The following is a 24393-nucleotide window of genomic DNA, read 5'->3' as shown; positions in this document are numbered from 1 at the left end:
AATACAGTTATAGGGATATATTAATTGCCTTACAAAGAAATTAAAATAAGAAAATAAATACATACATAGTATTTTAGGGAGCCCATATATTTTATGGTTTTTGTCTGTTTTTATCAGAAAATGTTTTTTATTGCACCTTTATTTTTGAAGGATATTTTTGGTGCGTGTAGAATTCTGAGCTGACGGTATTTTCGCCCATTCTCTTCTGTCCTTTTGCTTCTGCTGAGAAGTCAGCCGTATTCGTAGTACTTCTCTCTGTACGTAAGGTGTCTCTTTTCCCTATGGCTTTCAAGATTCTTTACTTTTGGTTCTTTGTCGTTTTGTTATGATCTGCCTAAGAGGGTGTGCGCAGCATGTGTGCGCGCCCTGGCGGTTTTGCCAAGTTTCCGAACCTGTAGTTTATGGTTCTCATCCAACTGGGGATATTTTGGGCCATTATTTCTTTGCATATTTTTCTATTCCATCTCTCCTCTTCGGGGGAAACTCTACACACATAGTAGCTCTTTTGATAATGTCCCACATGTCACTGAAGCTCTATGTATTTTTTTACTTCCTATGTGTTCTTTGGTTTAGTTTTCTGTCAGTCTGCCTTTAGGTTCATTGGACCTTCCTTCTATGACTTCCAATGTACTAAGGCCAACCACTGAAATTTCCTTTTCTTTTTTTTTAAGATTTTATTTATTTATTTAGAGAGACAGGAAGGGAGAAAGAGGGAGAGGACCATTGATGTGTGAGATACATCAGTCAGTTGCCTCTCCACATCCCCAACCAGGGACCTGGCCCCCAGCCCAGGCATGCACCCTGCCTGGGAACCAAACTGGTGACCTTTCAATCTTCAGGCCAGTGCTCAATCCACGGAGCCCCACCGGCCAGGGCAAATTTTCATTTCATATATTGAACTGGAATTTTAATTCTGGAATTTCTACTTGATTTCCTTTTAAAGTTTTTATAGTTATAATTTTTCATAGGTTCATTCTTCATCATCATTTCCTTTAAGTCCTATAATGTAGATTTAATCGCTGCTTTGAAGCCCTCATCTGCTAATTCTAATACCTGAGCCATCCTGGGGTCAGTTTCTATGGGTCACTTTCTTTCCTGACTGTGGATCCCATTTGCTTATTTCTTTGCCTGCCTCATACATTTCACTGTATATTGAACATTGTGGGTAATATATTGTAAAGATTCTATCACGTTCTTCCAGAGAGCACTGGCTTTTGTTCAAGCGTGCAGCTAAATCACCAGCTGGTAACGAACTTATGGAGCCTGGTTTTACACTTTGTTAGGGTGTCTGTCTCGGTTTTGCTCTGGTCTTACGGCAAATTCTTAGCTCCAGAATATAATGTCCCAGAGGGTTGTCCAACCTTTTGGCATCTCTGGGCCACACTGGAAGAAGAGTTGTCTTGGGCCACACATTAAATACATTGTGACACGTAATCACAAAAAAATTTCGTAATGTTTTAAGTAAATTTATGATTTTGTGTTGGGCCAAATTCTTAGCCACCCTGAGCCACATGCAGCCCGCAGGCCACAGGTTGGACACCCCTGGCTATAAAGCGTGGTCCTTTAGGGGTTTCAGTGAACACCCTGAAATGGTTAGAGAGCCATTCTAACTCAACGAGACTCAAACTCCAAATTCCGTCTCCCTGCTGTAGGCAGGAGCTGGTTCTTTTCTTTTTCTGCCTCCCCACGGGTGCTTACTGGTGGACTGTTCGGGGGTTTTCTTCCACATGCACACTTTAGTGGTCAGCCTTGGACTTAGGGGGGTTAGGCACAGATTTGGACCTCCTTGCTCTAGGCTCCCAACTTTCTGGAATTGTCCCGAACTATTTTCAACCAGTCTTCATCCCCAGCCTCTGTCTTCTGACTCCTAAGTCCAGTATGAGTGAGGCTTTCTGTTTAGCTTCTAGCCACCCCACACCATGCAGACTAGGAGGGGCGGAGGCAAAATGCTAGATAAATGTAGAGAACACCCAGTACGGTTCCATTCTTTCAGGGATTGAATCCCAACCCTCCCCCAGTTCTACCTACTCTTGGCTACTCTTCAGTGTTTTTATTTTTCTGTTTGACCCTGAAGTTATCATTGTCAGCTGTGGGAGGGCGCTTCCCACACCAGCCAGCCCGTGGGAACTGGGGCGGGAACTCACTTCTCTCACTCTCCTTCCACTATCAAGGTGTTAGTCCTTTCTAACATCGTTTGCTCTCTGACTCTCCCTCAGGAATACACTGTCTAAGCTTTTATTGACTCAGAAATAATAAGAGCTGTTCATCTTTGGGGTGACGTTTGATCTACTGTTATTTTATATGTAGACACATATTTTAAAATCTTTCACTTAGAAAAGGCGGTGAACATTTGGAACCTTAACTCAGTTCCTTAAAGTTTTCAGCAAAAGTTAAATAATAAAATAAGTTTTGGAACTTGCTGAAATCACTGAAATTATGTGCCACGCTAATCTGTCTGAAATGTGTTTTTGTTTTGTTTTTAGCTCAGGGAGTGTTTGCTTTTATTTATTTACTTATTTATTCATTTATGTATTCATTTATTTATTTTATTATTGTTATTCTGTTACAGCTGTCCCAATTTTTTCTCCTTTGCCCTCTTGCGCCCAGCCCACCCCCCGTTCCCACAGCCCATCCCCATACTGTTCTCCATGTCCGTGGGTCATTCATACATGTTCTTTGTCTAGTCCCTTCCCCTTCTTTCCACCTTTATCCCCTTCCCCTTCCCCTATGTCAGCAGTCAGTCTGTCTGAGATGTTTAAAAATGTGTTACCCCTCAAGAAATTAATATTTTCTGTGTATTATATTTTTAAGCATGACTACCCCAAACCCACCCTCCGTACGTGGTAAAAATACATCCACGATTCAGTGACAGGCAAGCAGACACAGCTCTTTTGTTCAGAAGTTGAGAGGCGTCTGTCGGCAGCTGTATGGGCCTGTTGGTGTTTAGGACTGGGCCTGTCTCCTCTGCCCCACACTTGTGAATGGGCACCTGGGTCTAACCTAAGAATAATTGAGTTACTAGTTTATGGTTTGTAGGTATTTTCTCGGCAGGGGAAAAACTCATCAAATTGCCATTGACTGTTGGTTTAATTTACAGGTTTTTTGTTATAATCTTACTTGTTCTCACCACCATCTGGGTCCACATTGTTCAAACGGCACACAGTGAACAGCTGTTTGACTACATGTACGCGGTTATGAGTTACATGGTGCCGCCCGTCGCTGCCATCTTCCTGCTTGCCATGTTTTGCAAGAGAGTCACGGAGCAGGTAGGTGGGGGTCGGCATGGCCGCCACAGGGCACAATGTAAGGGCTTGCCTCCACGTCGTAGCTGACTTTGCCAGAGTTGCCCGGGAGGGTCTCTGGTGCTTCGGGCATGCACACCATTGCATCATTTGCTTTCGGGGAGATGATTTCCTCCCGGGAAGATTTGGGCCATGCTCCCACTTATGCGTAGGGGGTAAAGGCAAGCTCTGATCAGTTTTTGCCACTGTGCGATATAACCCACTTCATGCCAGAGACGAAGCAAAGCGTGTGCATGATCCTCCCTCACACACATCTGGCTGCAGGAAAATATTCTTCTGCTGCCTCTCTGCCTGGATGTGTCATGCCCAGAGAGTCCGCACTCACAGAGAGAGACGCAGTCGTGGGCTCCTTCTACCATCCCTGCAGTGAGCACCTTCTCTCCCAGCCAGGCTTTAAAAAAAGATCCCAATGAATGGTTTGAGCGCAGTTCCATAAGACTTCGAACACACAATTGCCAGAATAGCTTTATTTATTATTTGAGTCATATTTTTACTTGTTTCCCCTAACAACACCGAGTGACTGGACCTTGTACAAGTTCTGGAGCATGGGGCCTGAAGTGCTCCAGGATCTGGCCCCTTCCGACCTCTCAGCCCTCGCCCGCCCCTCTGCTGATCTGCAGTGCTGATCACCTAATACTCCGCGCCTTCTGTGGCCTCCTTTCATTTACATGGACTATTTGCTTTGTTGGGATTATGCTTTTGCCTTCTCCACCAGGCTGATGCTTCCCCCAGGCTCATCTCAAGTGTTCAATCCTCTAGACCACGCTGCTATTGGTCCCTGCTCCACCCACCTCTCCAGGACTCAGTTTAGTGCCTATAATGTGTGGAGAGAGTGGCTGGGCTCCAGGGATGCCAGAGCCTCTTCTCTTTGCTGTATCCTGGAAAAAGCACAGGCAAGAGGGGCAGGCAGTCAGGAGAATCTCCCTCCCTCCCGTGACACCAACCTTAAAGTGTTGGGACCTACCACCAAAGAGAACTGGGGGTCTGGGCAATGGCTCTCCTGCTACCACTGATCCGCAGTTACAAGTGTATTGTGGGTACCATCTTCATCCTAGAGAACTTCTCCAGGCCATCTCCCCCCGCCCTGTTGCAGTTGGCATGCTCATCTGGTTTCTGCTGCCCTTCCTTTTCTAGATCTCTCCTTTCTACACGTCTCCTTCAGTAAATGGTTCCTGTTGATCATCCACCTGGCTTTCAGTTTGAGCTCTTTCTCCAACATATTTGCCCACATACTGGAACCTCTGTCTCTCTGACATCCGTCCCCCACTCCTTCAAGATGAAGTTCTCACTCTCCGAAAGTGTAGAGTATAGTTGCTGGAGGCAGATGGTACCCAGCAAACAGGCAGATTTCTGACAGTGATGTGGTGCTGATGGAAAGATGAAATAGGGTCATGGAGGGTGGCAGGGCAGGCACTGCGGTGGGCTGGGGGGTGGAGGACATTAGCCAGAGTGGTGGCAGACTTCTAAGGAAATGACCTTGAATTTGAACTCTGACAGATGAGCTAAAAATATTAAGATCTATGGAGAGAACCAAGCATAGGGAAGAACAAGTACAAAGGCCTAAGCCAAGGGCAAATTGGGCAGTTTCAACATGAATGAGAAGGTCACACACAGTGACCAAAGTGGAATGACCAAGGGGAGAGTGGCGGACCCAGGCAGGGTTATTAAAGAGCAGAATTTCAACTTGAGTGTGATGGTGAGCCATGAGAAGCTACTGGAGAGTTTAAGCAGCGGCGTGGCCTTCTCTAATACGAGCTCTGAAGAGATCATTCTGGCTCCCATGGGGACACTGAGAAAGCAGGAAGCCAAGGAGGAAAACAACTTGTGTGAGAAAAGGTGGTGGTTTGGGATTCGGGCGCTGGCCATAGGGAAGATGGTAGCGGCTGGATTCCAGATACTCTTTAGAGGTAGAGCCAGCAGGATTTGCTGCTGGGTTGGTGGTGGAAGGATGGAAGGAAGGCAGGATGGAAGGAAAAGGAGCCGGAATGATACCTGGGTGTTTCACCTGAGCAACCAGGGAGATGGAGGAGCCCCTGAGAGCAATGAGGAGGACTAGGGTCTTTTTTGGATACACTACATTTGAGATACTTGTTTATGATCCAACCTAAAAGTGTGTCCAGTGTTTCTGAAGTTCTCTGATTAATGTAAGAGAGAGTGCAAGCACCTCAGGTCTTTGTTCGGCCCAGGAAGGCACCTCCACACGGGCTCACACAACACTTCTGCACAGTATCTGAAGCCCTATTGTGACAAGGTTAACTCTAGAACTCGGTGAGGGTGGGGGCACTGAGGATGGTTTGCCTCATCACCCACCTTCCTCTCAGGTGACCCTTTTGGGGCTCCTCCTTCGGCAGGGTGCCTTCTGGGGGCTGATTGGTGGACTCCTGATCGGCTTCATTCGAATGGTGTCTGAGTTTGCCCAGGGCCCCCAGACCTGCTCAGCGAGTAGAACGTGCTCTCCGATCATCTGCAGCGTGCACTACCTGTACTTTGCTGTACTCCTCTTCGTAATCAGCCTCCTCACCATGCTGGCGATCTCCCTGTTCACAGACCCCATTCCAGATAAACACGTAAGTGCTGCCGTGAGGCCGTCCGGGGGAGCCAGCAGTCAGTCCCACGTCCCCGTAGGCAGCAACTGGGCTCTGCTGGCTTTGGGCAAAAGTGGCTGAGTTCCTGCATTCGTTTTGAAAGTGGGAGGGCCAGGGCCGGGCATAGGGGTTGGTTGGGTCAGATACACGCAAATAACACAGAAAGGGTCCTGCCTTAAAAACAAAACTAAATTAAAAACCTTTTCAACAGTCCTCTGCCAATCAGGTATTTGCTTATAATGAGAAGTTTGGCTTTTAAAATACAAATTTTCCTTGGAAGTGTTAAGTTCCTTAACCTCAGTATGAATTCATGTAATCAGGTCAGTCCCAGCTGCCAGCACCCACAGGGAATTAAGCCAACAGGAAGGGGGAGGGGACAGTTATTGGCAGCTGCCTGTGACCAACTCGGGGTGGATGCCTCTCAGCCTCTCCTGGCAGGGCTATTTCACACTTCCCAGCAGGCAGGTGTCAGTCACCCCAGTTGGAAAGCCTGGGCTCAGCGCAGTTAAGTCCCTTGTCCAAGGTACCAAAATTAGTAAGTGACACATCTGTGCCCCAGTCTGGCTCTGCCACACCACCTCCTGCTGTATGATCGGTAGGGCAGGGCCCTGGCTGAGCCAGAAAGCAGCAGGAAGGTCCTGGATGTCCAGAGCTTCTGGAGGAGCTCAGAAGGGAGAAGCGTCTAGAATACTTACCTGCCTCTCTCGTGCCTTTGCCTGGGGTATAGGTAAAAGTCATGAACTTGGAAGGCAGCTTCAGCATCCCCAGCTCACCCTTGGGCATTCCCTCTGGCCACACTCCGCTGCCGAGTAGTTCCCATGTGATTCCTTCCCCTCCTGCACACAGAGCCCAGTTGGAAGGGGGATGGAGCCAGTGGGTGGACAACCGGGATTGTCGGGGTGCAGGCCCACCACACCTCACCCCTGCATCCGTGACAGTGGGGGCCTTCCCTGCTCTGGCACCTTGAGAAGTTGAGGATGATGGACTTAATTTCCTGTTGCTCAAGGTCTTAATCGTTTAGATTGTGTTGTTTTCTATCTTCTCTTACTCTCAACGTTTTGGTTTTGTCTGCTGCTCAGACAACCAAGTACTTGTTGAGTGTTTCCCATCTGCCTAGCAGCGGCCGGGTGCTCGGGAGAACACAAAGTAGCCGCTGGCAGGGGCGGGGGGATGAAGAGGAAAGCCCGAGTGTGTGGGTCAGTGCCCATGTCCAGGCCCCAGGCCGGGCCTGCTGTTCACCGAGGAGGCGGGACAGCAAGCGAGCCCAGCCCAGGCTGTCCCAGTGCACCCCGGACCTGGCCCACGGCGGGCTGATGGTGTGGTTGGGAAGACACGTGTGCACATACAGCGTCATCAGGAAGCAGAACACAGCGAACACAATGGAAGTTCATTTCCAACACTCTAATCCGACAGGTGGACCCAGGCAGGTCTGGGAGTGCGAGTGCGTGTGCACTGGCTGGCTGGGGGCCCCGCCCCGCTCAGTACATCCTGAGGGGGCACTGGGGTTCCTGTGTACCAGGCTGGTATAATAATGGATTAAAGTCTATTCCAGGATAGGTAGGCTTGGTGGAAATGTTCACTTAGCTGTGCTTCTGCTGACCCCAACCCTTGGGGGTGGGAAACAAAAGCAACAACAATTGGCTGGATTTTGTTACTTCCCACAGTTTCCGTATGTGTTTTCAGGAGAAGAACAAAATCACAGACCAGAAGGGGCTCCCCTTCTGCACCTACAAATGCCTTGTTGAGCTTGAGCAACTGAGCTCAGCCAAAGAGCCAGGTTAACCAGGCAAACCAGGTAGAGCCTCTTTGGGGCTGAGTTAGCGCTCTTCTCCAGCAGCCAGGAAAGAGAGCAGTTCCTGGGTCTGCCCTGTCCCCTTCATCCAGCGAGAGGGCCTCCTCCACCGGAAGAAGTAGACCAGGGGTGACAGGCAGCTACCCCCACCCTGAAGGGCACAGGTTTCTGAACCCTCAGAACTGGAAGGAGCCCTGAGCAACTTGTCTCCCAAGCCTTATCATACAGCTGAAGGACACTGAGACCTTTGCCAAGGCCACACAACCACACGGTAGCAGAGCCAAACCTGAAACCCGGGGTTCCCAAGTGCCATGCTTTCCCCACGCCGCATTCCCTCCGTCTCATGTTGGAGTCGAAGGACCAGATCCCTTTTCATTCCATCAGGACCCTGGTGCCCACCTGCCAGCCATGCCGCCTGGTGACGGGGCCCTGAGTGGTCACATGCCCCTTCTCTTCCCCAGCTGCACCGGCTCTGTTGGAGTTTACGAAATAGCCAGGAGGAAAGGGTAGATCTGGATGCAGAAATACAAGGGAAGAGACACGCACTACGAGCACAGCCAGGTGAGGAGGAGGAGCCAAAGCCTTGGGCGGGGTCCTGTCCTGGGGGGTGGGTGTGACCTGTGCTGCCACCCAGCACCCCCTGCCCTCCAGAAATGCTGTTCCAGGCAGAGGCCTTGTCTTCCACTTTTCTTACAATGCCTTCCGGGGTTTGCAGGGCTGTTGAGGCTGCGATGCCTCTCGGACATTCACGGGGAGCGATCTGGGCTGGGGAGACCCACGTGGGAGACATCAGCAGACACTCTGGGCCACCCCTGAAATGCAGGTGCAGGGGATGGGGGGAAGAAGGGGACTGGCATAAAGCAAGGGGACACTCCAGGCCATGAGGAGGAGCCAGTCAAGGGGCAGAAGAACGGAAGTGTTCAGTGGCCTAGAAGCATTGTGGGGGCGGGTGATCAGTCCACTGAAGCAAATGCTGATGGGCGAAGAAAGCTGCCTGAGAACTAGCTGCTGGGTTTAGCCATACAGATCGGGTGCCTGGACATAAGCCATGTGATAAAGCGGAGGGGAAGGGGCAAGGGGAGGCTTACACAGGGATTCAAAAGAAGAGCGTTTCTTGGAAGGGCAGTAGGAGATGGTCTGTAAGGGTGGGAAGCAACCCCATCTAAGAAGGCACAGGGAAGAAACAGGTCCAAGGACAACCAGATTTCAGTCCAAGCAAGAAGAGAGAGAATGTTCCAGGCAGAGGCTTGGGCCCTGCGGGCCTGGCAGCCAGAGGAAGGGTTCAGCAGATTGGGTCAAAAAGAAGTCTTCAGGGCCACAGGGAGGGCAGCCTAGGCTGCTTGAGCCCTGACGCAAACAGGGATAAAGGCCTAAAGAGATTAAGGCCTGACTCCCTGGGGCAGAGAGTGTGGGGGGGAGGCCGTGAGTTTGGGGGAGGGAAAGAGTGAGGGGCAAAGAGGCTGCGTGAGGAGAAGGCAGTGTTCTAGGGCCCCCTCTCCATTCTTGCCAGGGAAGTTGGGAGCCCAGAGAGGCCTGGGCTCCCTCCTGACCCTTGCAGAGGAGACCCAGGGTTGGGTGGGCTCCTTGGACCTCTGCTGAGCCAGTGCGGGTAGGGGGCGGCCTCTCTGAGCAAGGCTGCCTCACGCACCTGGAGCATACAGGGCTCCCTGAGAATGTCTCCTCCAGCCAGGGGAAAACTGGCTTATGGGGTGCCCACAGGGTGCCAGGCGTTTGTTCTTGGTGCACCTCTCAATTCCTCTTCACCCCAGTCCACTGTCATGGGTGGCCAATGATGACGACAGTGGCTAACATTCGTCACCCACTTGGGATGTGCCAGGCGCTGTCAGAATTCTCCTCATCTGTGAGAAGTGCAATTGCTATTCTCACTTTAGAGATGGGGACACGGAGGCACTGAATGGTTAAGTGACTTGCCCCAGGGTCCATAAGGTAACGAGGCAGTGGCGGAGCTGGGATTTGAACACACGCAGTCTGACTCCAGAGTGTGTGCTTTTGGCCGCCGGCCAATCCCACCTCCCATCACACTGCCGTTAGACTGCTGACCAACGATCAGTTGCCTTTCATGTCAGCCGTCTCTTTGGGCCTGGCATCTGACGCTGGTGCTCGAACATGGGCATCTCAGAGCACAGGGCCGGAGTGTGCCGCTCAGGGCTTCTCAGCACCAGTAGCAGATATCGCTGTCCCTGACTTGGGGGTTCTCTGGCGGCAGCCACCCCCCTCCTTGTAACAAGGGCTCCTCCGTCTCAGGCTGATGGGCCCCATCATTCCCGGTGCCCCCTGAGCCTCAGGACACAGTTGGCGTGGAGGCTGCCCAAAGGGATGAGAGGCAGAGCATGTTACAGCACACAGCGCTGGGTGTCTGCCCTGAATGAAAGGCATGTATCTTATCAGGAAGGCGGATCCCCAGGCCGCTGGGTGCCAGGAGGGTGGGAGACATGCCGGCGCTGGCCGTGGTGCTGACCGCTCCTGAGCAGGCCCTGAGGAGCAGCCAGCAAGCTGTACGACAGGAGTGAAGTTGAAGCCCTGGAGTTAGGTGTTTACACAAATTTGGCCTAGAGGAATGAGTGGAAACTTTCCTACAATTCCCAGACTTTCCTCCTTTGCCTCCTGGAAAACGCTAGTGATTCCCCTTCAAGGGCCTGGAGAGCCTTATTTTGGGCCCAGCTGTAAGACATGCCTGCCTGGAGAAGACATTCCCTGAGACACTGCCAAGGAGGGCAGTGTCTCTTTCAAGAAATCAGGAGATTTCTTCCATCCTCTGGAGAGTAGTGACCGGGGAGGGGGATATCAGAGGGGCAGCCACTTGCCCCAGACCTGTGAGCTGTGTCTGGCTGGGTGCCCGAGACAGAAGGGTGGGCATGCCGAAGCAAACCTGAGAGAGCCCTCAACACTCTGCCACCCAGTTCAGGGGGTCTGGGCCCAGCCGGAGGCTCTGCCAATAGAAGGCAAGTATGGCCCCAGGCAGCCCCGCTCTGCCCCCACATGCGCCCTTCGTCCCCTGTCCCACTTTCCCAGATCTCTGAGGATGGTGGCAGGCATTCCCTAGCAGGGGCTGAGGACTGGTCTTCACGTCAGAGCGAGGCTGTCGGTCTTCCTGCTGGACTCACCATGGAGATGTGACACCCGCTTTTTTCTCCTGGGTCCTGGTCAGCACCTGCTGACCGCTGCCTCTTCCCTCTGTTCCAGCTGTATTTAAGGGGCCCCAGAGCTGCCTGTGGATGGCCTTGGACGTGTTCTGTGGCCTGGAGCCAAAACCAGGCCCCAAACTGGCTCCAGAAGAGGCAACCATGGAGAAGGTGAAGAAGCACGGTGCCCCGTCTGAAGAGCCCGAGCATGGTGACACGTGGGAAGGGACAAAGCACCGTGACACACTGGAATCCCCATTCTGGGGAAGAGTCGCCAACATCAGCGGATTGCTCTTGATACTGGTCACAGTCCTGTGCCACGTCCTCTACCACTGAAGCCGCTGGGGCCCGGGGCCGTCTAGGGGAGCAGGCGGACCGCTGCCTCTCCCAGACTCGCTCACCTTTGAGGGGAGGATGTGTTTCCAACCAGGAAACCCACGGTGTGGGAGCAAGGATCACCAGTGAAAGCGCTCCCTCACTGTCCCTCACCAAGTGCCACCAGCTGCAGGGCATGTGTGCTGAGCGGACAGAGTGCAGTCCGTTTGCGGTAGCAGGGACTATGCAAATGAGAACATCTGTTCCTTTACAAAATGAGTCATTTTCTCCAAATGACTCTACTGCATAAACACTGACTTTCACTTTAAATTGAATTTTGGCTTTTTATCTCTGGATGTACTGGGGATTTTTACTTGTGTTTACTTTCACCATTTCTTTCCACACCCAACCTTTGTTTGCCCTGTCCCCTCCTCCCTTTTCAGTGTGTGCCCCAGCTGGCAAACGTGCCGTGCAGGGTAAGCACGTGCTGGGCTTCCTACTTGCAGGTGTTGTGCCCACCGACAGCCACACAGGCCAGCTGGAGCCAAATCCACCTGTGGACGGAAACGTGGGCTCCTGCGGGCCAGGTGGAGGGGCGGAGGTGGCCTCTGCTTAGCGAGCAGGCCCCCCATCCCCTCAGCACTGCCTGGCTGCTGCCGTGCCAGCCTTGCCAAGCCCTTCCCAGGCCCTCCCAGTCTGCAAGCTATTGGGATGTTATTGGGGGTTGCGTCCAAGGGTTAATTTCCCCTTCGCTGTCAAATACAGGCTACTCCTGGGTGGTGTTTCTACAGGCGCCCCTCCTAATTCTTCTTGGACTAAAATAAATGATTTGTGTCTTTAGAACAAGTTTTGAGTGCCTTCAAATAATTTGGGAAGACCCACTGGCATCCCAAAAATCACACTCTGAAGGCGCACTAGCAGGCCCGGCTCCTGGTCCCTGATTTAATCCTTCAGCTGGCATTGTTGAGTAGCTATTATGTGCCAGACGCTGCGAGCAAACAGCTGTGAACAGAGTACATGGCCTACGGGTTAACAGAATGAAACACCAGCGGAGCTTAGGTTCCCAAAGCATGTAAGGTCTGTGGGTCAGGCCCCTCCCATCCCAAGTGACTGCCAGCATTTAGAGTGGTCTGCTGTGTTCCTGCCTGGGCCAAGAATATTACCACATTCAAGCCACAGAACCACCCTTGTGGAAGGACTAGAATTAACTGCATTTCACAGGGGAGGAGACCGAGGCTCAGCAAGGGGTCCTGATAAACATGGAGTGTGCCGGAGGCCTGAGCAGCCCTGTCTGGCACCAAGCCCGCACGGGCCCTCCACGCATGGTGTGCACTGCACGAGTGCCCAGCAGGGGGCCCCACCTAGCCTCGGGGGGTCAAGGAAAGCCCCCCGTGACTGAAGAAGGAGGTCCATTAGCTGGGCAACAGAAGGGACAACCCATGGGAAGACACAAGGCAAGAGTTTAAGGCATGTTTGAGGCCGCTGAGACATGGCCTTCGCAGAGGAAAGAACAGTGAGAGATGAGAGGACAAGGGAGGCAGGGGCCTGACCTTCTGGCTTTATGGGCTTTGGAATCCTAAGTCCCTGGGAGCTTTGGAGGGGAAGTTACAGCATCAGAATTGCTGGCTGTGGCAGGAAGATGAAAAGGAGACCAGGACACCCAGAAGGAGGCTGTTAGAGCAAGGGGCCCGTTAGAGGCAGACGACTGAAAAGAAGGGCATGGCCCCAAGAGCAGCAACAGGACCTTAGCAATTCGACTTCTGGGGAGAGGGGCCAGGGGTGATCTCTGGCCTGAGCACATGGGTGAGGGGTACCTCAATTCCAAAGATCAGCCACACTGGAAAGAGAGCAGATGTGGGGGCAAAGGTCGAGCACTGTTTGGGACATGCTGAGCTTGAGTTCCATGAAGATTCTAAAAAGGCATTGTCAAATGCCCTTTTCTGCATCTATTAAGATGATCATGTCGTTTCTGTCCTTTATTCTATTTATGTTACATTGATTCATTTCATAGGCTAAACCACCTTGCATTCCTGGGATAAGTCCCAGTTGGTCATGGTGTGTGATGCTTTTTTTTCAAACTTGTCTGCATTTGGTTCGCTAACATGTGGTTGAGTGTTCGTGTCTATATTCATAAAGGGTATTGGTCCGTAGTTTTCTTTTCCTATGATGTCTTTGTCTGGTTTGGACATCAGGGTTATGTCAGCCTCGCAGAATGAGTTGGGAAGTGTCTGGGGGGAATAGTTTGTGAAAGATTGGTATTAACTCTGGCCTGGAGACACTTAAGGGTAGATGTTAAGTTGGATAGAAGGGTCCAGAACCCATGAGAGAGGCTGGGGCTGGAGACCCAGATCTGGAGGAAAGAAGGCAGCCGGCAGGCCTAGCTAAGAAGGGAATCCCATAGAGGGGACCCATGTCAGGCAGATGAGGCTGTGTGGGAGAGTGGGAGGGGGGCCTAGAAGGCAGTGTGAGAAACACCCCTGGCCATGGAGGGAAAGAGGGCTCCCAAGAAAGCAGAAGGGCACAGCCAGAGCCCCGGGCGGAGGCAGCGGCCCGGGAAGGGAACACCTGCACCTGGGCCAAGGCACAGAGCATGGGCTCTTGGCAACAGGGACGCAGGAGCTCTCAGGTCAGAGCCCTCGGGTGAGGCAGTAGAGGTGGAGCCAGACTGCTGCGAGCTGGGGTGAGATGGGGAACTGAGGAACTGGAGCCCCTGTTTTCCTAAAGGAGAAAAGGTTTCCCCTAATGGGACCCTTTTTGAGAATGAGGTTCAACCTGACCCCAGCTGGGCCCAACAGCCGGTCCTTTTCCGAACAAACACACCCCCTTGGAACTATTTAGGCTAACCCTCTAATTCCAGGGACGCAGACCTCTCTGTGTTTTTTCTAGGAGAGTGAAGGCCGCGGCCCCTGAAAAGACAGCCAGCCTGCGCTCACTGGGGAACTCCAGGTCTGCTGATAACGTTTTCCCTGGGAGGAGCAGGCATGCCGTGAGCTGGGGAGGTTCTGTCCCACAGGAAAAATGGCTGCTGGGTGGGGATGTAATGAGCGAGACCTTGCTGAAACACAGAGCCTCAAGAAGTTCATGGGCAAAGAGTAAGGCTCATCCCAGCCCAGACAAATGAGTCCAGTCCCAGTCCTGCAGCTTCTCCAGCTGAGGTCAGAACTGGCTGGAGGTCAGTCACCCTGCCAGACCAGGCAGGGGTTGGGGGGAGGTTAAGGGGTCCCCATGTATACCTGGATCCCCCTTGCCCCCGTATCTTCAGCCTCCTCAGCCAATTTCTCCTTGGGGGCGAAGCAAGGCAGGTGAAGGCACAGGTGGAGGCAAACCAGACCCGGGCCAGGCTGACAGCAGGGGAGTGAGGGCAGGTGGGGGGGGTGGAGAATACGGCTGTTTGGGAGGAAGACCTTAAGGAGCATCCCTGTCCCGATGGCTCATCCCTGGAAGAACCTCTTACAACTCGCCCTCCTCCAGCAAGAGCACCCATGGGTGACACCTTTGACCTTCCTTCCTACTACCCAGTGTGGGGAGGGTGCCACCCTGGCCCAGGCACACCCCAAGGGCCTGCTCGCTCCAGCGTCTGCAGCTTCGGTGATGCTTGGTCCAGCTGAGTTTCCTCCTCCAACCCAAGTCCCTTCCCCCACCTCTTGTCTTTAGAAGGCTCAGCCCTGCCCTCTGCCTCTGCCTTCTGCCTTCAGAGTGCAGCCCTGCCCTGCACTCTGGCCCCACCAGGGAGCGGAACTGCCTCCCAAGGGCTCTGCGTTCAGCCTGTGCTTGCCTTACCTGGCCACTTATGACCTGGTCCTTCTGGGCTGGGTTTTTCCCCTTTGGCAGGAGACAGAGAAATGTGACCGTGTTCCATGAACATCAAGAGATGTGCAGACCCAAGAGAAAGAAATTCGGCGCATTTATTCAGGCATGGGCCTTATCGGGTCTGGCCTCATGAGAGGTTCAGGGTTTCCACTCGATGACTTTGATGGCAATCTGGGCCGCCCGCTGCACAGCCTCGCTGTGATCCATCTCCAGCACACGGAAGATGGGCACCTGGGTCTGCAGGAACTTGCGGCCCTCGGGGGCCTCCGCCAGCATGGTGAGGGCCTTGATGGCATTCAGGCGGGCCTTTCTCAAGGGTGAGCTCAGCAGGTTCAGGAGCGGGTGTATGGCTTCTGCATCCAGGGCCGCATACTTCCCTGTGGGTTACCAGCACCAGGCGTTCCCGCAGGGGCCTCTGCCCCCGCCCCAGTCCTCACCTCACCTCCAGCCTGCACAGCCTCTGGGAGGCACCACCTGCTACCAAGCTCCCTCCTTCACCCCCACACAGGCCCTTGCACCCCCTCTGCCTCCAGCCAAGGTCAGACCCCATCAACTGCCCCGCCACCTCCTAACTGGCTTCTCCCCTTCCACCCGGTGCCCATTCTGCAAGCCAGTCCTCACAAGGCAACAAGAGTGGGCTCTTAAAAATTAGTATCCAATCATTTACTTATGTGGCAAACATTTCTTGAGTACCTACTATGCACCAGGCACAAAGAGACACAGAGTGCTTGCCTTCATAGCACTAACAGTCTGCGGGGGGACACAGACATTAATGTGGGAAGTAGACACCCCTCCTTAACCCTTCACTGCCTCATCCTATCCCCCACTGCACCTCACCTGCTAAAAGATGTGGCTGCCCCCTGTCTCCAACCTTCCTGCCCTGAGCACTCTTTGCTGCTGGGACCTGTCCAGCCCCTCCTTTGCCCCGCTAACTCCCACTATCCCTTGGGTCCACACCCACGCGCCTCCCACGGGAGGCTTTGCCCCTGTCTGGCACCCAGTATGCATAGCACTTCTCCCCATGTCACTTATCAGTCTGTCCACAAACTGTAACACCAAGGCCGAGACGTCTGGGTCTCCACCACCCAGCACAGTGGAATGCCAGCTCTGGAAAGAGTGGCCCGACATCTCTAGGTTCAGCCATTGCCCAGGCCCCCCAGTAGCCCTCTGGCCTCTAAGAGCCCCATAGGACCCCTGGGTGGAGACACCGCACTGAGGACCCCCTGCCCCACCCATTGGCCAGCATCCTCACTGCACGATCAAAGTGGGGCGTGGACTCCAGGAGGGCTCCAACCTCCCTCCCTCTGGAGTGTCTCAGATCCCACCACGGGGGTCAGGAGGGCTGTGGCTGGGAGGCCTCCACACTGGGGTCTGTGCAGGACGCTGACTGAGAATCAGGGGCCCAGCAAGGGACGGCAAGAAAGCCCGGGACGTGGGGCCGGTGCAGGCGAGGGCGGGCCACGGGGAGGTTCAGACAGCATTCAGAGGTCACCATGGGGAGATGGCCTTCCCTGGCCTCCAGGTAGGAGAACCAGCCCTGGTCCCTTCTGCCAGCCCAGGGTTTGGTGACGGCACACAGAAGCCTGAGTGGCTGGAAGTCCCAGGTTGAGGAGATAATCTTATACTCTGAGCACCGCCCCCCCAACTGAGAAAAGTAATTTCAATCCAGAAATGCCATAGAAGTGAGGGCGCCAACGTTTGCTTAGGCCTCAGGATAACCGAATCGCGGATGGCAAACTAATCAATCCCAGAACCATGGCTCACAAGAGGCCTGGGACAGAGGTACAAATGCCAGCCCAGAGAGTAGCCTGGAGGGCAGGGTCAGTGACCCTGATGTGAGTGACCGCCAGGAAGAAGAGGGTAGGCGGAGCCCAGAACCCAAACTTGAAAGGACTTCAACAGCATTCTTGGAGTACTCTGGCTGGGCAAGGAGGGGGCGAGATGAGGGGTTCTGAGAAGCTGGCCAGGTGGCCAACACGCTGGGAGGCTGCGGGGATCTTCTCCCCCGACACGTTAGCTCCAGTGCCCACGCGGGGGATACCTCCCGCCTGGATACCCAGCCCGCCGGCTGCTCACCTTCGGTGGTCACGGTGGCATACATGAGGGCCCCGGCCGCGTTGGCCCGCACTTCCTCCACCAAGTCCTTCAGCAGGTGCACCAGGATGGGGATGACATCATATTGCCACACCTGTTTCTTGCCCTCCAGAGGGATGCTAGGCCAGAGAGGGGACAGCTGCGTGGCTTTGCTTGTGGGTAGGAAGGGAGCAGAGCCCAGGAACGGCCACCCCCAGGGAGACAGTACAGAAAAGGAATTGTGGTGGGACCATCCCTGGTAGCCCAGGCCCACCCAGGGCCTTGGCCCCAGGGTGCAGGGGAGCACTGCTGTGAGGTTTGAGCCTCATTCCTACTCCCAGAAAACCTGAGGGCATGGCCTGGGGCCACTGAAAGTGAGACCACCCAGGAGCCAGCAGGTGAGGGAGCCTTGCCCTAAGGGATCATGGGAAGGAGAAACCAGACATAAAACAGGGAGACTCCTTTCGTCTCCGTAAGAATCCAGGACGGCTGAGCCACACACACAGCAGCCACCTTCAAGCGAGATGACCTTTTTGGTCACTGTTCATCCTGGCATGGTATGAAGCTGTGAAAAAGAAAGCGGTGGACTTCCAAAGAGCTTCCCAAAGTGTGAGCGGGCCAATGCTGCCCCCAAAGGAGAACAGTCTCTTGAGCCAGGAAACACGGGCCCTACGGGAGAGTCACAGGGCACGTTCCTCCTGCAGCAAAGGACCCTGAGCTGCTTAGCTGAATCAACCTTCCCCAAACTTTGCTGCCCACAGAACTTTCGTGTTGGCAACACCCTTAATAATATCTTCAAAGACACAGGTGCTCTGTGTCCCAGTTGGGGAAGCACAGGTTGGCCAGACACTGGCTCTGTCATTGTCTCAGCGCCCTGGACTCTGCCTGTGGGGGGAGAGGGCAGGGCTTGGGGGGGACGCTGCCCTGTGTACTGTGAGATGTGGAGCAGCATCCCAGGTCTCTACCCAGTCTATGCCGGGTGCTGCGTGTCTCCAGGGTGAGGGGAATGGGGCGGCAAAGCTCCCCCTGCTGCGACCCCCGGACCTGCTGCGAGGCCAGGGGCAGCTCGGTGGTTGCCTTCCTTGCGCCTTAGTGCCCAGCCCAGGGCTGACCACTCCCGCCCTCCCTGCTCCGTCTGCACGGCAGGGCCTCACCTGACAGCAGTGAGCGTGCAGGCGGCTTTGGTGCGGATGTTGTCGTTGTTACTGAGGAGCATCTCCTTCAGGAAGGGCACCACGCGGCTGGCCAGCGCCTCGTTGGCGTCCTCCCGCAGGCAGGCCGCCATTGTGTCCAGGAGGAGCTCCTGGGTATTTTCCTGCTCTGTCTGCAGCTGCCACACCAGTGAGGGGATCAGGCCGCTGTTGACAATGCCCTGGGCCCCTGCGGGAAAGGAATTGGCACTGAGGGTGGGCTTTCATGCCCCCCACCCATGCTGGGTGTCATGCAGGGGCAGGCGGGGAGAGTCCTGCAGGCTCCTGCAGGAGGCTGGACAAGACAACTTTCAAATGCCCCCACTGCCAGGCAGGGGGACTGGGCAGCTGCAGGAGGCTGTAGGTAACAAGTGGGGATGGATGGGGAACCACCAGAGGACCCAGGAAGGTGCCAGCCTGTGGTAGCCTGTGACTTGGGGGTCATCAGCCTGAAAGAGGTGCTTAGCAGCCTGGGAAGCAGCAGCCACCTCTTGGAGAGTACAGCAGCTCACCGCTCCGCTCACCTGGGGAACCCAGGCACGGCAAGGAGCCCCGTCCCTTCCACGCCCTGTACCGCAGGGCAGCGTTGGGTAGGGGACCAGCCAAGCTCCTCCTTCCCACCTGCAACATCTCTAACCTGCTAGAGACCGTAGACCAGTCTGGCTAGCCCTTGGAGATAGGAGGAAGAGCTTGAAGCAGAGTCCAAGGGGGAAGATTCTGAGTGAACAGGCCAGCATCTTCTCCACCAAAGAGCTGTGTCCCCAAACAAAGGTGAAAGGAAATCCACAGATTCCGGCCAAGGGGTCTTGAAGGAGCCTGGTGCCCCAAGGGCGGGGCTCTACATGGCGTGGCTGGGGTGCCGGGGCTGGGAGGGGCACAGCGAGGCGGGCCTCCCGCATGCAGAGACTCCACCTCGCTCCTTCCAGCCTTAGTCCCTCTGGGGGGATGTCGGTGTGTGGTTGCCAGGAGGAGAGCCCAGGACTGTCCCAGATGGCCCCCCTCGGGGCCCAGTTCCTGTGCGCGCAGGGCGGCACTCACAGGGAAGTGAGCAGGGCGCTGCCAGGGAGGGCAGCCCTTCCCCATGGCACAAGGGCGGCCCTCACTACCGCCCTGAAGCCCACCCTTTCCCCTGCCTGCCCATCAGCTCCCACCATGGGCCCAGGGAGAAGCCACCTATGGCCCCCCGCAGAGGTGGCCACGGGTAAACACCTTCCTCTTCCGCCCTCCCCAGCTAAACCCTCTAATTTACTCTAGAGAGACAAATAAACAGGTTAATTAGCCTAAAGGTCTCTGAGTGCCAATTAGCACCAGGGATTTCCTCTTCGAAGACATTGCCCCTGTCTTTCTACCTCACTCTCAAAGGACATCAAATGGCAGTCCCCAGGGTGAGACGGGCAGAGCGAGAGGGGTGCAGAGGCCGGGTAGCAGGGCAGCGGGTCCAGCGGCTCCCAGTCGCCCTGGCCAGCTTCTCACTGGGCCAATGGAGCAGCTCTTTGCTCTCGGCCACTCACGACAGGTAAAACAGTCTCCTATTGCTCAAGAGTACTACTGGGCTTTTTAAGATAAAATACACACAGATTTCAAAAAAAAAGAAAAAAGAAAAGAAAAGAAAAAAGGTTGGACTCCTCAATGTACCCAGCTCCTTAACCTGTCAGAGCCTGCCTCTCTCGTGATCGAAATGAGCCTGCCTCGTAGGGGGCTGTGCCGTGCCAGTGGGGGAGCGGGTGGGAACATGCTCTGTGTGAGGGACTGTCACTCCAGGCCCAGGACATCTGGGCCCAGCACAGCAAGAGTCTCCCAAATTCCGCCAACCATGAGTCCTGGCCAGAAGGAAGAGTCTGTGGGTCAGGGATGAGGGGGAAGGAGTGGAACACCAAGACAAAAGCCATACGGTCCCTGCCCTGCAGGAGTGCCTGTCGATGGTCCCCACAAGCCACCTCTCCGGCACACCTGAGCCTCACTCCCTGTCAGGTGGACCTCTGACAGGTGCACACCTGGGCCTCCTGCTCTGCCTCCCCGTGCTTCCTACCTGCCCCAGGCATGGGTCCCTCCCAACCACAACCTAGATGGCGCCTCCCAGGCTCCCAGTGGGGAGATGACAATTTCCCTTTCCAAGAAAGACTTTGCTCCTGACGGAGGGAGAAGGTTCCTAGCCTAGGACACTTGAGCAAATGCCCGGGGGCGAGGAATTTGTGCCTCGTCCAGTCAGGGCTTAATTGTGGCCCCCTTTCCCCGGGGTCTGCCCTTCCAGGGAAAGCCCAGGGAGAGCCACAGCTGCTGGAGCCCCAGGTTGGGGTGGGGTGAGAGGCTGCTCACAGCGAGGGTGTCGAAGTCAGAACGTCGAAGTGCTGGAAGTCACCGCCACTGCACCCCACCTTGATGAGGAAACGGAGCACCCAGGGAGGCAACTCTAAGTGCCCAAGGCTATGCGCACAGCAGCTGGCGCTGGGCCGGGGCCCTCAGGTCCCCGGGTTTTGCTCCTCAGGTATTTGACTTGGGCCTCTGCTCCTAGAAATGCTGAGCACCGGGACCCAGCTTCTTTTTGAGACAGAGAGAGATTAAAAATAAAATGTGTGCCGGGTGTGCCTCTCTGCTCGTTCACTTTGCTTCTTTTCAGCTAAAAGGAGAGTCGCAGGCCCGGCTATTTATAACTAACCCAGATCTGCAATGGCTTGCTCAAGAGTGGATGTTGCGGGGGCTCGTGCACAGACCCCAAGAAGACAAACTAGAGAGACCCACCTGGCCCGCCACAGCCTGGGAGTTGGCCAGCATGGGCTGGGCGAACCAGACAGGCAGGGCGCAGAGCCTGGTCAGCCAGGAGGGGACCATCATCAGAGGTCCATAGACAGCGAGACACCCCCCACCCCACCCTCAGGGAGTGGGAGACTAGTGGGAGTCAGCCAGGACCGGCCATTACAGCACAAGTGGACATAAGGTGTAGATGAGGAATTCCAGGGTCCTAGGGGCTCATCATGTGCAGGAAGGAAAACCCAAGGGAGGTGGGCCTCATGGGCAGAAGGGTGAAAGCACCAGCCGCCAGTGTTTGGGAAGGGCCCCGACTCAGAACAGCTGGTGTGCCAGGTTGGATTCGGTGGCTGATGTGCCAGAAAGCTCCACTGGGATGGAGGGTCACAACGTCCATAGTCTGGTCCCCCACTTGGACTGTCGTTTGGTCATCTCCTCAGGGAGGAGTTGATGCCACCTCCAGGGGCTACTCCTCGGCCAGCTGTCCCTGCTGGGCTGGTGAGGTGCCGGACAGCATCAGTCACCAGGGCCCTAGTCCTCTTTCTACCGCAGAGCCCCGGCTGTCGCCTCTGGTTCTGTTGTCCTGGCCAGTGAGGACTCAGGACGGAGTGCTGGCCTCAGCCCCGGAGAGTGCACATCCAAGCCTGGTGCAAAAGGCCTCCCCAACCCACAGTGGCCCACCCGTCCAGCTTTAGCCTTGTGTGTGCCCCCCACACCCTGAACTCCTGGCACACTGACCCCCATCTGTGCCTGCCTTTGCTCACGGGGACGCTTCTCTGTCCTCAGCTCGCACAGCCTTGCTCGCAATAGCACATGGCATGGCTAACCATATCTTCCTTCTCGGAACACTCCCTTCCCATGACTCTGGGACGCTCCACTCCCTGGTTTCCTGGCCACCTTGCCAACTACCTAGTAAGTGCCAACCCTTCTTCCAGCCTCTCGTGTGGGCCCCCTCTTTGGGGCCCCTCCTCTCCCACCCTGCCAGGACCAGCTCCTTCTCTCCATGGCTGCAGCCACCCCACTGCCATCTCCTGGCACATGCTGTCGCCCAGTGACCCCTCAACCCTACACTGAACCTGGCCACCTGCGCTGACTTCTCTGCTTTATTCTCTCGGCTGACTCGCTGCCGCATTGTTATCTGATTCTGCGCATTAGGACAACACGCTGTGGGGATGTGCCTGTCAACATGAAACAAAAAACTGCCCTCCTCCCTCTCCAATCCAGAAAGCTAGCCTGGAACCTCCTGACCGATGTTTCTCTCCCTGTCTCTCTCTACCCCTTCCCCGCTCTCTAGAATCAATAAGCATGTCTTCGGGTGAGGAATTAAAAAAAAAACTCTCTGTTGGGTCTTAGGCCAATGTCCCCAGTGTTACACCAGAGCCGTCCTCCTGGTGCGACTGTCCCTAGCCCGACAGAGCCTTGCATTTTTGCGCCCGCGCATGCTTGCTGGCTCTAGCCACATGGGTCTTTTCTGGATTCTTCCAGGCCTCATGGCCCTTCACGCCCAGTGCCTTCCTCGCCTTGGCACATGCTTCTCTCCTGCCCCCAGTCACCAGCCACTTCCACTCCTGCAGTCCCGGTGCCCGATGCTTCCCCTGCCATGTGCCCCCAGAGCCCTGGTTGGTCTCCTCCATCAAGCATCAAACAGTTGGTGGGTTATGTTCTGCTGACTGCCTCTGTCCCGCAGACAGGAGGGTCTCGCAGGCAGGGCTGGGCCTGTCTAAATCCCAGAACTGTGCCTAGTGTGGAGGCAGTCGTCAGTAAGGACGGCTGGATGAAGGGTTACAATCGTTGGTGATACCATGTGAACTCTCACTTTGGGGGGGCCACCAGGGTCAGCTGAGGGAGGTGGCGGCCAGCCCCCTTTGGCCCCTCAATGGGCTAGCTGCTGATCTCCTGCTTGCACTGCTGTAGAGGGTCATCTCATGCCTGCTTCTAGGTTTGCCCCTGCAAGCAACTCGACCCTCACCCCGATCCCGCAACAGAATGTCCTCTCATTCGTCTTAGAACGTGTGCCAATGTGCATTCCTCCTCAGAGTCGCCTTCCAGGGACAGTCTATTGATGTCCCCTTTTGAGAGAAAACTGAGGCTCAGCCAGATAAGCCACCCAAGGGTGTACAGGTAATAGCAGCAGAGCTGGGCCCGTGCTTCACCTTCAGCCCCCTTTCCCCTCTAATCCATCCCAGGGCAGGGCCCGTGTCACTGTGTTCCTGGTGTCACAGCTGTTGGCCAGTGTGGTCCTCTGGGCAGAGGCCCAGCCTGACCCAGCCTGGTGCTGTGGAGGGCATGCACACAGAGGAACCCTTGACTGCTGGCTACATCCCTTTGGTCCCCATTGACCACCTCCAGCTAGCACTGTGCCAGGTCTAGGTTCACCTCTGGATGCCCATCATCAACCTCTGTCCTGTCCCTGACAGTTTAGGCAGCCCCTACACAGGCAGGCCACACCCTGAGGGCAGGTAGTGCAATGGTCTCAATTTCACAGGAGAGGAATCACACCCGAGAGGTCCCGGGATGATGCTGACATGCTACCATATCCAGCCGGCACAGCCAAAGCCCTGTCCCTGTCTTCTGAAGAAAGACCTGGGCAGGGTCCAACACCCCATCTACCTCTGCCACTGGTCAGCTCCAGTGCCTCTATGCCCATGAGTTGGGGTGCTCCTTGTAAGATGACTGACAGTATAAAGTGATACGGCTGGTTTGGCTGGGAGCCTCTGCATTTCACCGGGGATGCTCTAGGATATACAAAGCTTCAGGTTAGGAGGATGGAAAAGACAGCCTTTTAACCATAGCAACGAGGGGGCTCCTGGCTCTGAGGCCCACAGATGGGCTCCCGCTGAAACTTAAAACAGAATTTGGCAGACTGCCCTCGGATGCATTTTGCTGAGCATCCCAAGCCTTCTATGAGCTTCCTTCCCAAAGGCGTCAGTGGGACCCTGGCCTTTACTAGACTGGCTCCCTCTCATCTCTCTGGTCTAGGAGGACAGCTCCCGGGCGGGCCCTTCTCCCTCCATCCCTCCCAAGGCAATCTTCCGTGGCCAGGCTTGCCAGGGACCCTGAAAGGGGCAAGGAGGAGGGCAAAGGATGACTAATGCCGCTCCCATCGCTGCACAAACCAAACCGGAGTAAACCTTTAAGATTTGCACAGCCCTTTCACACATTCTAGTGGACTGTCGCGACAATTCAGGGAAGCGAGTGCCACTAGTTCCACTTTACAAAATAGGCCCAAATAGGTCAGTCGGTTGCCCAAGGTCGAGGAGCTCAGAAAAGGCCAAGCTGAGTTTGATTTCAGACCGAAGGAGGCGAGCGGGAACAGGAGCCATCCACCGCCCTCAGGCTTGGTCTCCGGATCTGCAAGAGGCGATTCCACTGGGTCGGCGCCCGAGACTCTGGGTAGTGGGGTCCGGGGACGCCAGCACCCGTAGCGCGCGCTGGACT

The 24393-nt window shown here is 55.0% G+C and overlaps 2 protein-coding genes across 6 annotated transcripts in view; one reads left to right on the top strand and one right to left on the bottom strand.

Annotated features, from left to right (window-relative positions):
- LOC112310392 (sodium/glucose cotransporter 1) overlaps positions 1–8959 on the top strand; it is a 60539-nt gene extending 51580 nt beyond the window's left edge. For 3 of the 5 annotated variants that reach the window (XM_045200808.3, XM_053928331.1, XM_053928330.2), the window contains 4 exons: positions 3098–3266; positions 5654–5869; positions 8141–8240; positions 8395–8959. In XM_045200808.3, coding sequence (XP_045056743.2) covers positions 3098–3266; positions 5654–5869; positions 8141–8240; positions 8395–8495 — 586 coding nt within the window. In that variant the 3' untranslated portion in view covers positions 8496–8959. Of the gene's footprint in view, positions 1–3097; positions 3267–5623; positions 5870–8140; positions 8241–8394 lie in introns of those variants that run through there. The other 2 variants (XM_053928329.2, XR_008427324.1) reach the window with 2 other exon arrangements.
- Positions 8960–15038: 6079 nt separating this feature from the next.
- Positions 15039–24393, bottom strand: part of RSPH14 (radial spoke head 14 homolog) — a 77125-nt gene continuing 67770 nt past the window's right edge. Inside the window, exons 4-6 of the mRNA XM_024567114.3 lie at positions 18175–18400; positions 17024–17160; positions 15039–15324 (exon numbers count right to left, since the gene is read on the bottom strand). Of these exons, the coding sequence (XP_024422882.2) occupies positions 15086–15324; positions 17024–17160; positions 18175–18400 (602 nt within the window). The 3' untranslated portion in view covers positions 15039–15085. The remainder of the gene's footprint in view (positions 15325–17023; positions 17161–18174; positions 18401–24393) is intronic.

Source organism: Desmodus rotundus, chromosome 7, assembly GCF_022682495.2.
Source record: "Desmodus rotundus isolate HL8 chromosome 7, HLdesRot8A.1, whole genome shotgun sequence".
In the NCBI taxonomy this organism is placed as follows: Eukaryota; Metazoa; Chordata; class Mammalia; order Chiroptera; family Phyllostomidae; genus Desmodus; species Desmodus rotundus.
Note: the sequence above shows the minus strand (reverse complement) of the source record. Positions and strands in the feature narration are given on the sequence as shown.